Source organism: Telopea speciosissima, chromosome 8 (genome assembly GCF_018873765.1).
Source record: "Telopea speciosissima isolate NSW1024214 ecotype Mountain lineage chromosome 8, Tspe_v1, whole genome shotgun sequence".
Classification (NCBI taxonomy): Eukaryota; Viridiplantae; Streptophyta; class Magnoliopsida; order Proteales; family Proteaceae; genus Telopea; species Telopea speciosissima.
Genome location: NC_057923.1, coordinates 6,115,025 through 6,129,254, shown reverse-complemented (window position 1 = coordinate 6,129,254; position 14,230 = coordinate 6,115,025). Strand labels below are relative to the sequence as shown.

Genomic DNA, 14,230 nt, shown 5'->3' with positions numbered 1-14,230 from the left:
TTTATGCATGATCCCTATTCTTCTCACATGGAGGCAATCCGTCGTATTATGTGGTATTTGAAGTCTGCTCCAGGAAAAGGAATCCTTCTCTCCCAACGGTCACCTGAAGATTGAAGCTTATACTGATGCCAATTGGGCTGGTTCCACTGACAGAAAATCTATCTCTGGCTATTGTTCCTTTGTGGGTGGGAACCTTGTCACATGGCATAGCAAAAAGCCGAATGTTGTAGCAAGGTCTAGTGCTGAAGCCGAATTTCGTGCGATGGCACAAGGAATTTGTGAACTTCTATGGCTTAGAGGATTGTTGCAGGATATTGGTGTTCCTGTCCATCTTCCCATGATGCTTAAGCCGCCAATAGCATTGCTCATAACCCTGTCCAGCATGATCGTACTAAGCACGTGGAGGCTGAACAACATTTCATCAAGGAGAAGCTTGAAGCCAGACTCATTTGTGTTCCCTTTGTGAAGTCTGTTGATCAACTGGCTGATGTGTGCACTAAGAGACTAAGTGGCAAAATGTTTCTTCCTATCTTAGTCAAGTTGGGCATGCATGCTATATATGCTCCAACTTGAGGGGGAGTGTTGGATTATATGGGGTATTCTGGACTTTTTCTCCTTTTTATTATGTTTCTCTTGTATGTGGTTTAGTCCCACATTGCTCATGTAACTATGTTCTCTGTTTTATTATGATTATAAATAGATGTGCTTGGGATGACAATAAATCATCCAAGCATTATTCCTAGAACTGTTTTGTTAACAGGTTCAAAGTTCTACTAACTCTGAGCCCTCTTGCAAGCTTCCATCTGTTCCTCCTTATGATCCTACTTTAGATCTTCCTATTGCTGTTAGGAAAGGTAAACGTAGTTGTAGTCATCACCCAATTTCTAATGTGGTTTCTTACGACTCGTTGTCTCTTAGTTTCCAGACTTTTGTTGCTTCTTTGTCCTCTATTTCGCTTTCTAACTCCTGGCAAGAGGCAGTGGCACATTCAGATTGGAAAGAAGCTATGGAGGAAGAGATGAGAGCTCTTGGCAAAAATAACACGTGAGATTTGGTTCAGCTTCCACCGGGAAAGAGAGTTGTAGGGTGTAAATGGGTCTTTGCTGTCAAACACAAGGCCGATGGAAGTATTGAGAGATATAAAGCCAGGCTGGTTGCTAGAGGCTTTACCCAGACGTATGGGATTGACTATCAGGAGACGTTTGCTCTAGTTGCTAAGATGAACACTGTGAGAGTTCTCCTATCTTATGCAATAAATCACGGATGGGACTTATTTCAGCTTGATGTAAAAAATGCGTTCTTGCATGGTGAATTGGCTGAAAAAGTCTACATAGATATTCCACCAGGTTTTGATTCTCAGAAGACTCAGGGAAAGGTATGTAAGCTCAATTGAGCTCTTTATGGGTTGAACCAATCTCCTAGGGCGTGGTTTGGTAGGTTTCAAAAAGCTATGGTCTCCATCGGGTTCAAGCAAAGCAATGCAAATCACACAATTTTTATTAAAAGGACTACCAAATATGTGACAATGTCGATAGTGTATGTGGATGACATAGTCATCACAGGGAGTAACCAGGAAGAGATTGATTCTTTGAAGAAGTTTCTGGGTACTGAGTTTGAGATCAAAGATCTGGGTAAGCTTAGGTCCTTCTTGGGAATTGAGGTTGCCTATTCTAACAAAGGAATCTCTTTATCTCAAAGAAAGTATACCATTGAATTATTATCTGAGACGGGTATGTTGGGATGTAAGCCAGCTGACACCCCTGTAGAGCCTAATTGTCACCTTCGATCAAAAGAGGGGGAATCTGTAAATAGAGAGCAGTACCAGAGATTGGTAGGACGACTAATTTACTTGTCCCACACTCATCCAGATATTGCCTTTGCAGCAAGTCTGGTAAGCCAGTATATGCATGACCCCTATTCTACACATTTGGATGTTATCTACAGAATTTTGCGGTATTTGAAAGCTTCTCCTAGGAAAAGAATTTTGGTTTCTCCTTATGGTCACATGAAGGTTGAAACATATACAGATGCAGATTGGGTTGGGTCACCTGATGATAGAAGTTCTACTTCTGGCTACTGTACTTATGTTGGAGGAAATCTTGTCACCTGAAGGAGCAAGAAGCAAACGGTTGTGGCTCATTCTAGTGCAGAGGCTGAGTTTCGGGTTATGGCCCAAGGCATTTGTAAGGCTCTTTGGCTCTAAGGGTTGTTGTAAGTCCTTGGAATTGAGGTTGATATGCCTATGCGTTTGTACTCTGACAGTAAGTCTGCAATCAGCATTGCTCACAACCTTGTTCATCACGATCGAATAAAGCACGTAGAGATAAACCATCATTTCATTAAGGAGAAACTTGACAGTGGTCAGATGTGCATCAAATTCGTTCCTTCAGATGATCATCTTGCGGATGTTCTTACCAAAGGCCCAAGTTCTAAGTTGTTTAGTGCTATTGTTAGCAAGTTGGGCATGATTGATATCTATGCACCAACTTGAGGGGGAGTATTGTAATATGGGTACAAGGGTAGAATTGTCAATAGGGGTATTTTGGTCTTGTACTCATTCCAGAATTTTCTATTCTTCATTAAAAATAAAGCTGGCCTATGCCTCATTGACACAAGTCATTCTCCAAATTTCTAAGATTTCATCAAAAACCATGATTTAAACACAAATATCAAGTTTTTTCTGAAACCTACCTTTTTATGTGAATCTCCTTTTTCTATGAAATCTCTAACAATCTCTGGTCTCAAAACCAAAATCATAGTTTGATTGTCACATGGGCCTTTAATGGTCGCATTAACGTGTATCGATTGGTATCGGCTGTATCGGTATATATCGAGTAGTATCGGTCTGTATCGAACCGTATCGGCTGATACATACCGATACGTATCGATACTCTCACAGAACCTTTAATGTATGTATCGTAAGTATTGGTCTGTATCGTATTGTATCGGCCAATACAATACGATACCAATCGAGACATACTATTTTCTAAAAAAAAAAGATATGTATCGGTATGTATCGTATCGGTATCGGTCGATACCAATACATATCGCTATGTATCGTATCGTATTGGTCGATACTTTAAACCATGCTCGAGACGAGTTTTTGAACCTTGATGGAGCGCAATCTCAGAAAATGGTCCTCCAACTCTAGATCCTTCCAAGAAATTAGGGACTCCATCTCCTTTGGTATCAAGAGTAAGCTTGCTATGGTCTCCACTTGTTGAGTAGATTCCCCAAGAAACATGCATATTGTGGTGTCCTTGAGTATGTCCCTTTCCTTTCTGCAGTCCTCTTCCTCCTCTACCTAAGGAATGGGTTTAGTTTGTATGTAATTTAGTTCTTCCTTGTTTCTCGTTTTCCCCTCTTTCGGGACCCCTTCTATCTTCTCTCCCTCTTTTGGTAATGATTTTTATTTCAAAAAAAGAGCACCCCGCTACTGCAGGGTCTGGATGGGGCAAATCTATGCAGCTTTACCCCCTCTTCACAAGAGAGGCTGTTTCCTGGTTTTGAACGCACAGCCAACAGGCTGCAATAGCACAACTTAACTGTTGCACCAAGGCTCAGTCACTAATGAATTTTTTATTCACCCCAAAAAAAATGCTACAAGAAAGTTCTTTCCTCCCACCAGGAGGCTGTAGTTTAAAGAGGAACAAGCAAAGAAGAAAGTTTCTTAGATGTAGAAATCTTCGGCAACTAGGAAGCAACGAAGGAAAAGATTCTCAAAAGAATAACAGAATGGGGCAGCAAATGACAAGGAAAGATCTATCAGATGACAAGAGGAGCATAGTTATCAAGGCGACCCAAGGCATTGAAGGGGCGCCTACGCAACAAGGCACCCACCTAGGTGTTGCATAGGCACCCTAGGCATGTAGTATATGACCATATGAAATATAGTAATGATAAATACAACCACAAAGGTCACCATGCCCCCTATTTATTCAACACTTAGAGAAACAACAATCCTAAAACAAGTAAACAAATACTACAAAAATTTAAAAATACGCTGCTAGAAATTTTTAAGATAATAATAGGGGGAAAGGTCACCAGCACACACTTAACCAAAAAGGTTTCCACCATGCCCCCTATTTTTATTAGCCACATGAATTGATGATTTGTCTACCTGAACTTTGGATACATGGGGAATTTCAGAATGGGCTACCTGTTAAATTTGGTCACCTATCTTGACCGTATGGCCCACCATGTTTCATGGTTGTCAAAGTGCCGTCTAATTGAAGAGGTGCCCAGAGATGTCGAAGGTGACCAGGTACCTTGTCTGTCTAGGCGCCCAGATCTGTTTTAGTCCAAAAATGGGAGATAATAATGAAAAGATTTTTAACCAGAAAAAAAGGAGGAAAGGGGGGGGGGGGGAGAGAAGGAATGGCAAAGAAGGGGAAAAGAATAGATAAAAAGAATATGAAAAAACGTGTTGGAACAAGAATCAGCACACAGAATGGAGCACAATTCCCTCAAGTAAGGCGCTCGTCTTGGGCATCTTGCCTAGACATCTAGGAACCTAGAACCTGCAATGGCTCACATTGGCGCCATAACATGTATGGAGCTTTCTCACTTGGTTTTTAAATGCTTGAATCCAGAGTGTTGTGTGATCAACGTATTCCTTTAAAACTTAAAAGGACAAATTTTATAGGAGAGTTATACGACTGGCTATAATGTATAGTGTGGGATGTTGGGTAGTGAAGAAGCATCATACAGATAAACTCAGTGTAGCGAAGATGAGGATGTTGAGATGGATGAGTGGCAAAACTAGGAAAGATAAAGGAATGATCATATTAGTGCTGATTTGGGAGTAGCTCCGATACATGATGAACTACGAGAAAGAAATTTGAGGTGGCATGGCCATGTTCAACGGAGGCCTTTGGATGCAAATTACGGAGGAGTGATTTGATTCAAATTGAAGGAACTAAAAGAGCCAGGGGCAGACCTAAAATGACCTTAGGAGAAGTGGTGAGGATAGACACGCATGGCCTTGTATCAAGTATGACCTTCAATAGAGCTGATTGGAGGGCAAGAATCCATATAGCTGACCTCATTTAGTTGGGATAAGGCTGAGTTGTTGTTGTTTGTTGTTGTACTTGAGCTCTCCTGAACAATTCACAGAACCAAAATAACACCCAGACATCATATTAGTCTGACATTTTATACACGGCTACATAATGACAAGGACAATATGTCCACCAAATTGGGGCCCTAACAGAACTGCCACATGGCAGTTATAGTTATAGGCTTATAAGTTATAACTGGTTTTGCAGAACCCCTCAGGGTAGGAGGGGTGTGCCAAAACCCCTCCCTAATAATAAACCATTAAAGTTTCAAAATATGTAAACTGTTACAAATGTGGAAACTTGTTTTTTAATCTACAAAAGCTGGATTGTCAGTATGGTACAAACTTAAATGACATCCATATGTTAATGACAAAGCCGATTTTCATTTATACTTCCATTGTTCATTTTCTTTAAAGAGAACTAGTATAAAAGGTAGTATCACCTAATAACAACCACAACGGTAAGATAGGAACGACCTGAGTAAATTCTTGCAACATTGCTCTAGAGAGCTGTTTGACATTTGTATCCTCACAAAGGGGAAATGGATCAACAGATAGTCAAATACAATCAGTACACAACAAAATTTACCTGGAAATATCTTTTGGAGGTAGAACAGAATAGAGATCCCATCCTCATTCTCAGCCCGCAACTCAGAGGAACTATAAAGTACAGTCTCACTGTAGTATGGTGTGAACACACTATTTTCAAACAACACATAAATTAATCGCATATTCAAGGAAACAATTGATGTAAAGACAAAAATAATATACACTCGTTTGCATATGTACCAGAATGGAATCATCTCACAAACTGGCTTTGCAGGAGGCATGTTCATGAATAAAGAATTTGTAAAAAACTCTAATCTTCTTCTTGCTTCAAGATTCTTTGGGACATTAGCAGAAGAATCCTTTACAGTCAGAAGGAGGTGCAATCGCTTCACCTGCTCCTTCTGTGTCAACAAAAAATACAGGAAACAGCTAAAGCTAGGTGAAACAAAAGAATAAATGATGAAGGAGAAGAATTCAAGACGTACAATTTCTGGATCCTTTGGCCATTCTATCTTAGAAAAGAGACGCCTTTCGTTTCTAGCTTTCGCTATTATATTCCACGTATCAAGCTGCTCCCTGGAGGATACAATGCTCTCTTAGAACGCACACACAAAAAAAAAAGGTTACCTCGATAAAACACAAAATTATTTTCCTAGACAATAGAGAAAAATGTACTTTATCAATCTTAACCAAACAATCAGGTGTACTTTTTTACCTTAAATCAGGTGACAGCAGGTCATGTGTAACTACTTCATATAGATCATACACAGCTTTTGCAGCACCTCTAGCTAGCTCAGGAGTCTCATTCCGTGTCTGTACAGAAGGTTTTATGTTTTATATTTTTTTTTTGTCAAATTATCAGAGTCCCCATGAAAGAAAGAACAATCATGACATTTCAATTCAGAGAAAATTCCATGATCTACATGAATCATTTTCAGAATATAATTATCACAGTTGATAGAAAAATAAAATACTGAAGAAATAGAGAAGAAAATTAACAGCAAAATAAATTCATTGTGCACATGGTAGCTGGTTGTTGATTTTTGTACCATTGCGCTTTTAATTAAATGTTTTAGTTTGAACAAAAAAAAATTTTAACACCAGAGAGTAAGATTTTCTTTTTCCAAGAAGTCTGGTTATCTGAGCAACACGAATCATGCTGGAAAAGTCAACCCTATCTATATTCTGTTATAGGTAAAAATAGTCCATGTTGGAACTCAATCCCGAAAGTCAAACCATAATGAAGGAACCAAAAAACCTTTCACTCACAAAGGCTTTACCTACAACGCAAACATTTACATGGCAGATCTGTAATGTGCCAATGACAGTTTCTGGGATTAAGCCATTCAAAAAGATGAAAGGAGAATTCTTAAGGACGCTGCACATAATATCCATTGTATGGGGCCACATAGTGAACTTTAAAAACCAACAACTGGCAAAGTTTCCACTGGGATAGATTAGCACCAAGAAGATAGTCAAGCTGATCAGCAACAAAACTAAAGCTTATAAATGGAAGGTTCTGTCAGCAAGGGGGGGATTTCACACGTCAGTGGGAAATTGATGTCCATCTGACACTAGAAAGTGAAATTTTAGTTAGAACTTCCTCCTATAATGTTCAAAATTTTGATCGAAATGGTTTAAATTTGGCGAAATATTTCAGTTTTGATGGACCTCGAAACAAAATCAAATGCAAAATACAAATAATACAATATTTCATCAAAATGAGCAAAACGAAAGATGATCAAAATGTCAAAATTTTGGCCATAGTAATCGAAATTCACATTCCTTCATGTAAAAAATACCAAATTTCAAGTCAAAATTGGTGAAATGAATCGATATTAGGGAAATGGGCCAAAATTGCTAGAACTTAGTCCACCCTTAAGTCTTCTGACCATAATAGAATACTTGAGCGACAACTTAGGAACATAAAGCTTGCTACAATGGGAATAAGAACCATTCTGCACAAGAAAGCATAGTTGTCAATGCGTCGCCTAGGCGTTCAGGCGGTTTTGTCTGGATTGGCACCTTGGTCGCTTGGGCGGTGCCCAGACGATGACTAGGCCCCAGGTGCCTTGCTGGTGTCACCTTTATTTTTTGCCCCCCCCCCCTGACCGCCTTGGTTCACCTAGACGCCGTGACAACCATGCAAGAAAGTAGCAACATGAACCACTTAAACAACAATCTTTCGAAACATGACTTAAGTCTTGAACTTTCTCATACAACTCCTTAAAATCTACAAACCACACAACCTTGAAATGCAACATACTTAAGACAGCCATCCTCTAACTAGATGCATCAACAACTTATCTAGGTTAGTGGCATCACAAAATTGAACGCCCACAGTTCTTAACCATTCAACTCATGAGCCAGTTGACAAATTTCCAGGCCTTATGATCAAATAAACATAATATCCTTCCTATCAGTAGCGTGACTATGTCAAGATTCACAAAACTTGATGTTATATGCCAAATACTCTTCTTGTAACATTCAATTTTTCACCTAAAAGAAAGCAAACAGCTTTATGGACGCAGATTGAAGGCATTTTATAAGGGAACGAGAAAATAACATCTCAGTCTAAGAGATAGATCAACATATCTAGGAGGAAAAAATCACCAGAAGCCCAGTCAAAGCCGTAAACCTTGAAACCACCAGTTGAAGCTTCCTGAGCTGTAAAGTTATAACCAGTGAACCCTCCAAAACACTGTTATTAATCTCACGAAAGATCCTTTCCACCCTATAATCAAAAGACAAGATGTAAAGAAATGAAATTCTAAACAATCTGATTACACAGTGACGGGAAAAAAAAGAACAGGATGCAAATAACACATTACGATATTCGTGTTCAATTAAAAATATGAGGCATAACAACAGCTGCCTAGCGCAGTTGGTGAGCTGTGGTGCGCATCATGCCCATGCTCACCAGGAGGTCTCGAATTCGAGTCTCCTGGCTGTTACCTTCCCCCCTCCCCTATTCCCCCCCCCCCTAAAAAAAATTAAAAATATGAGGCAGGGCTGAGTAGAAGACAAACATTGTTTATCACAAACAGAAACAATGTGTAAGATCCATACCAAATCCTCCCTTCACTGTCAACTAGAGAATGCAGAATCTTTTCTACACTGTAGTAGCACTCCTGAACAGCATATGCCATGTATTCATCCCTAGATATTCTGCTCCATAGATCTGCCTGAGTATCCTTACAGTCCAAAGCCAAATCCAAGGCCAAAAAGATCTGGAAGATCAAGAAAAGAATTATAAACACCAAAAGATATTATACATATATATATAATATATATATATATATATATGAGCTTGTGTAATCACTAATCACAAACACAACATACAGTAAAAACATGACATACCTTGCTGCAAAGAAGAAACAAAGGCCATTGAACTAATCTGAGACTTCCGGCATTGCTTGGAATAGAAAGCAAGTCCTTCTCACTGGAAGCATCAAAAGTAGAAGAAAGATCAACAGAAAAGAAAGCATAAAATGAAAAAGATTCAGAGACGCTAATGCATATAGAATCAAACATTTAGCAGACATGAATCGATATAAATAATAAAAAAAAAAACATGTTGGATGCATGAATTACCGGTTACTGATATAATCTTCTTCACGCAAACTCTTGATGATTTCATTCCAGAAGGGAGAGAATATAGCTGCATATACCTTGTTCATCTCCTGAGGAACCTTAATTAACCCCAAAAAAAAACACCACAGGCAGGTTACAACATTTGTGTGTCCACAACATCAACTAGGAAGCATGTGCATACAGAAAAACATGATTCAGTTGCACTGAAAAAGGGGGAAAATGTAGGAACTTCAAGAAGTTAAGCAGGAGAATCACATTAACCAGACAGAACTTGAACAATCATAGTTCCAGACAAGATTTCCAGATAAATAGCACATACCAAAATCCATCTCATCCAAATCCACAGCAGACATTATGATTATCATATTTGAGATCACCTTGGTAGGAAAAAGACATGACTTGGACCAAAGGATGAGAAGTGGGGAGGGGAAGGCCGGAAGCGAAGCCGAGAATGAAGACAGCAAGAACATATTTCAGCTTTCTCCAACAACAACTCAGCCTTATCCCAACTAAATGGGGTCGGCTACATGGATCCTTGCCCTCCAATCAGCTCTGTTTGAGGTCATACTTGATACTCAATTTTCTCCCATATAAAGGGGGGGAGGGGGGGAAGGTTCACCACGACACCACCAGAAGCATCACTTCCCAAACTCGATTACTCATAGAAATTCTACTCTGTCATTTAAATTTTATAGCATTCTATGCATTACTAATCACAAAAGCATTAGTCAAAGGACTTGTGGAAATGATTGCCAGCTGGATAGAATAAATAGAAAATGCAGGTGTCAATGTGTCCCATACTCATCATTCATCACAAAAACAACAGTACATGGCATAATTCAATAAAGCTAGCAGGACTCAATGACTCATCAGTAATTCAGTATCATTCAGAAACTGGAAACACTTGACTTAGTAAAAAGAGCAGTTGAGTTCTCTTTATTCCATAGTTTCGTAACTCAGCACAATAATACTTAAACACCCAAAAGCCTTGAATCACCAAAGTCAACACTGAGCTGGATCTCTAATAAAGTACAATTCACCTCTACCAATTTCAATTTCAGAATCCTGAACTTCCACACAGATAATGCACAAAACATAACATACATCCTTTCCAAAAGGATCATTAGTAAATGAAAGAAACAATCACGAAATCAAAGATCACAAAATAGAACCCTCACCCAAGAAAGTTATTGAAATCCTGACAGTAGTAACAGACAATCAAAAGGAAACAAAAAAAAAGAACAAAGCAGAATCCTCACCTGAGATGATTGTGCATCAGAAGGCATCCTGTCAGAGAAAATTAGCAAGCGTGTCAACTAATTGAAATGTAAGAAAGAGCAGGAAAAGTAGAACCCACTGATAGATAATGGCAAGTCATCAAACAGACACCTTTTTGTTTGGGAAGATGCAAGATTCTTAACAAAGGCTTCCGGAAAGCTCTCAAAACGCTTATGCACCATTTCAATTGAACGTATCTGCCACAAATTCAACAAACCTCAATATTAGTCTCACAAACAACATTTACAACACAAAGGCTTTTAATAAAGAATCAGAACAGAATAATATATATACTTAAGCAAATATGAAGCAGAATTATAATGAATACAGTCGTTAAGGTCGTCTCAGCACCTCTCCTAAACGCCCCCGAGCACCCATCACACCACCAACAAGAGCAGATAAGACTGTGTACCATATGTGAATATCCATAAGGTAGATCTGGAAATTTTAAACAAGTGAAACTATCAATTTATAAAGTTTCAATATCCACAGGCTTTAAATATTCAAGTAAGAACAAGGCCATTAAGCACTCAAGGGATCAAATAGGTCAGCAAGGACACCAATGATGGAAGAGATTCCCAACCAATTTTGGCCAAAAATATACAATGTATAAGTATCATAGCTGTCACGCGACTAGGCGACCCAACGCGTTGAAGGGGCGCCCAGGCAACCTAGGCGTGCAGTATATGACTATATATAATATAACAATAATAATTTTATATAATTATGCTTATATACAGCAAATAAGCCATATCAATGCAATATGATATAATTATGCTAGTAATGACCTAATGTGAGAAAACCTACATATAATTAAAAAAATAAAAAAAACATAGGATATAATATAAGCATATTCATCAAAAAACAAAAAAAAAACATAAAGCAACATAAACTCGTGAGATGTCCACAAGGCATGCTGTGTCACCTTGGACCCAAGAAAGAGAATGGACGCCTGGGCGACACCTTGAAAACCCTGATGAGTATATAATACCAACTACTTATGTACTTGGTCCACACCCACATTCTCAATGCACAAGTTAAATAAAGAGGGAAAGATACTTACAGCCACAACAGGTGCCCAAAGGCTAGCAACCGTGAATGCATTTTTATTGTCTGACCAAAGTTATGACAGGCATAAATCAGTAAGCATTTATTACATCTTTTAAACAAACTAATGGAAAGCATGTCAAGAAATTTTTAACATGAAAACATCAAGCAAGATCAAGGTATTGCAATTTTTTTCTTCACCAATTTGAAAGACATCAGTAGTGAAAATATGATAGCTTAAAATGCACACTAAAAATCAAGCATAAGCATCGGAGGCACCAACATGGGGAAATAAAGAAAAGTAATGTTTATTTTAAACAAAATATATGGAGTGTATTGGTGGGGAAATTAGCTTTTGGTGCTGCTCTCTCCCATATCTGGTATGAGAGTAACATCAAAAGGTGGACCTCCAAGTCTAGGTCCTTTCAGCATACTTGGAACTCCATTTTCTTTGAAGTCAAATCCAAGATTTCTAGATCTCCAAGCTACTGTGTTGACTTCCCTAGAAACAGGCTTATTGTGAATTCCTAGGGTCTCCCCCCCCCCCTTCTATTTTACAAACCCAAGCCTCTTCCCCTATGTAAAGGCTGGGTTTTGCATTTTGGTCTTATTCACCCAAAAATAGATAAATATGGAGTGTAACCAAGTTGTTAAAGCATCGTGTAGGCGTCCAGGAGATTTTAGGGATGGCTAGGCAGGTCGCGCCTTTTTAAACATGCAAAAGGCAGCCGCCTTGGTGTGCTGGGCATCACCTAGGCGTCACTTAGGACGCCTTGGTACGCCTTAAGACCTGGGAGCCCGCCTTAGTTTCACATTTTTTTTTACGCTTATGATTCTATTTCTGATTTTCTCATTAGCATGTATACGGAATAACATGCACTACCGCTACAAGGGATCAAAGCATATAAAAGGAGGTAAAAAGCTATGTCTCTCACAACTCACATTCTCACGCACTGCAACTCCAAGTCCCAACCCTAAAAAGGGTTTATCGCTTCAACCCGTGACTGTGAGAACAAATCATCAGCCCTAAATCCTCTATTTCGGGATCTCCGACATCTTCAGCATCTCCAACGGTAAATTAATGTCTGTGTTTTCTTCTCCTTCTCGCTGTTTTTGTGTTTTTTTTTTTTTTTTCTTCTTCTCCACTGTTTTTTCCATTCATTTCTCTGTAACAGTGCAACTGATAATCGATTTGTTTTTTTTTTTTCCTCTTTCTCCTCCTCCTCCTCACAAAATCAATAGCCCTACATCCTCTATTCTGGTATCTCCAACAGTAAGTTTTTGTGTGTGTGTGTGTGTGTGTGTTTGGTTCTTCTTCTCTTCTCCTTCTCACTATGTTTTTGTTTTTCTTTTTTTCCCTTCTCCTCCCCTTCTCATTCTCCTCCTTCACTATTTTTTCTCCCCTGTGACAGTGTAACTGATAATCAATTTTTTTTCGCTTTATTCTCATCCTCCTCCTCCTTAATGTAGCTCTAAATAGGAGAAGGATCCTATTAGAGGCCAAGCAACAGGATCTCAATGGGGGCTGCTGGTTCGAATGGGCAGAATAGGTAAACTAGGGCAGAATTAGGGTTAGGATTAGGGATTTGAGGTAGGGTTCTATTTAGTAATGGTGTGCAGGTCAAAAGGAAGCTAATGGGATAGGTTTTGAATAGGTTCAAACAAAAAATTAAAATTCTGAAATCTTAGGGTTAGGGTTTCGGGTTGTAGGTTTTAGAAAATAGGTTGAATTTAGGGTTTGTAGTTGGAGATTGGAGTAGGGCTTTTGGTCGAATATTAGAGAAGCTAGGGGGAAGGTTCGGTTGCAGCAGGGAGGGTTTCTGATGGCTGGTTATGCCTAAACAGGAATTTAGGGTTTTTGGGTTTATGGGGGATGAGGGAATTTTAGGGTTTTGAACTAAGGATGGGGGCAGCAGTCTGAATCGAGTGTAGGACTGATGGAGGGGAAACTGTGATCAGAATTTGGTAAGATTCTGATAAGGGGTTGTTGCTGGATAGGGCTTAGATGATCTAGGGTTTCAAATTTTCAAACAGAAAATAAGAGGGATCGAATGGGGGAAAGAAGAATGGATGGAACAGAAAATTAAGCTTCAAACTTACATCAGGAATCCACCGGCAGCAACTTAAAAATTGAAGGAACCTCCCAATCTTCTCGATGCAAGGAGTCGCAGAAGTCCACCCACCCTATCCACCTTGAGATCCACAAGGATATACACTCACAAAGGAGCAGGAACAGCAGTAGCAGCAATCGGCCAGCAGCAAAACAATCTTTTTTTTATTCAAAATTCAATGTGGGGGAGCCTCCACGATTTACTTTATTTATAATATGGCTTTATGCCAAATCCTAATACAAGTTAATGACTTCTCCTTCACAAAATCGTGGAAGGAAAGGAATTAAAACTAAACTAATAACTTAAAACAGTAAAAAGACCTATTTAACCCTACTAACTTAAGTTAAAAGAATCTAACTTAAAACAACTAATTTAAAAGAAGATTCCATACTAGCCAATAGGATTTAAGGACCTATTAACCAATAGGAACACTTCACTTAAATTAAACCAATTGAACCAATTGGGTGCAACCAATTCTAAACCGGTTCAATTTAAAAACAGGAAAATAAACTAAGTATGGAAAATAATAATCCTTATCTATGGCTCCCTAATCAGGACTTCTTCTCCTTCTTCTTCCTACTTGGAGCTGCAT

The 14,230-nt window shown here is 38.9% G+C and overlaps 1 protein-coding gene across 4 annotated transcripts in view; it reads right to left on the bottom strand.

Annotated features, from left to right (window-relative positions):
* Window positions 1-14,230, bottom strand: part of LOC122670834 (callose synthase 10) — a 103,691-nt gene that overhangs the window by 57,290 nt on the left and 32,171 nt on the right. For all 4 annotated transcript variants that reach the window (XM_043867839.1, XM_043867840.1, XM_043867841.1 and 1 more), the window contains exons 20-31: window positions 11,544-11,593; window positions 10,832-10,918; window positions 10,592-10,677; window positions 10,462-10,489; window positions 9,203-9,300; window positions 8,969-9,050; window positions 8,678-8,838; window positions 8,222-8,342; window positions 6,324-6,421; window positions 6,094-6,184; window positions 5,849-6,009; window positions 5,649-5,758 (exon numbers count right to left, since the gene is read on the bottom strand). In XM_043867839.1, coding sequence (XP_043723774.1) covers window positions 5,649-5,758; window positions 5,849-6,009; window positions 6,094-6,184; window positions 6,324-6,421; window positions 8,222-8,342; window positions 8,678-8,838; window positions 8,969-9,050; window positions 9,203-9,300; window positions 10,462-10,489; window positions 10,592-10,677; window positions 10,832-10,918; window positions 11,544-11,593 — 1,173 coding nt within the window. The remainder of the gene's footprint in view (window positions 1-5,648; window positions 5,759-5,848; window positions 6,010-6,093; window positions 6,185-6,323; window positions 6,422-8,221; window positions 8,343-8,677; window positions 8,839-8,968; window positions 9,051-9,202; window positions 9,301-10,461; window positions 10,490-10,591; window positions 10,678-10,831; window positions 10,919-11,543; window positions 11,594-14,230) is intronic.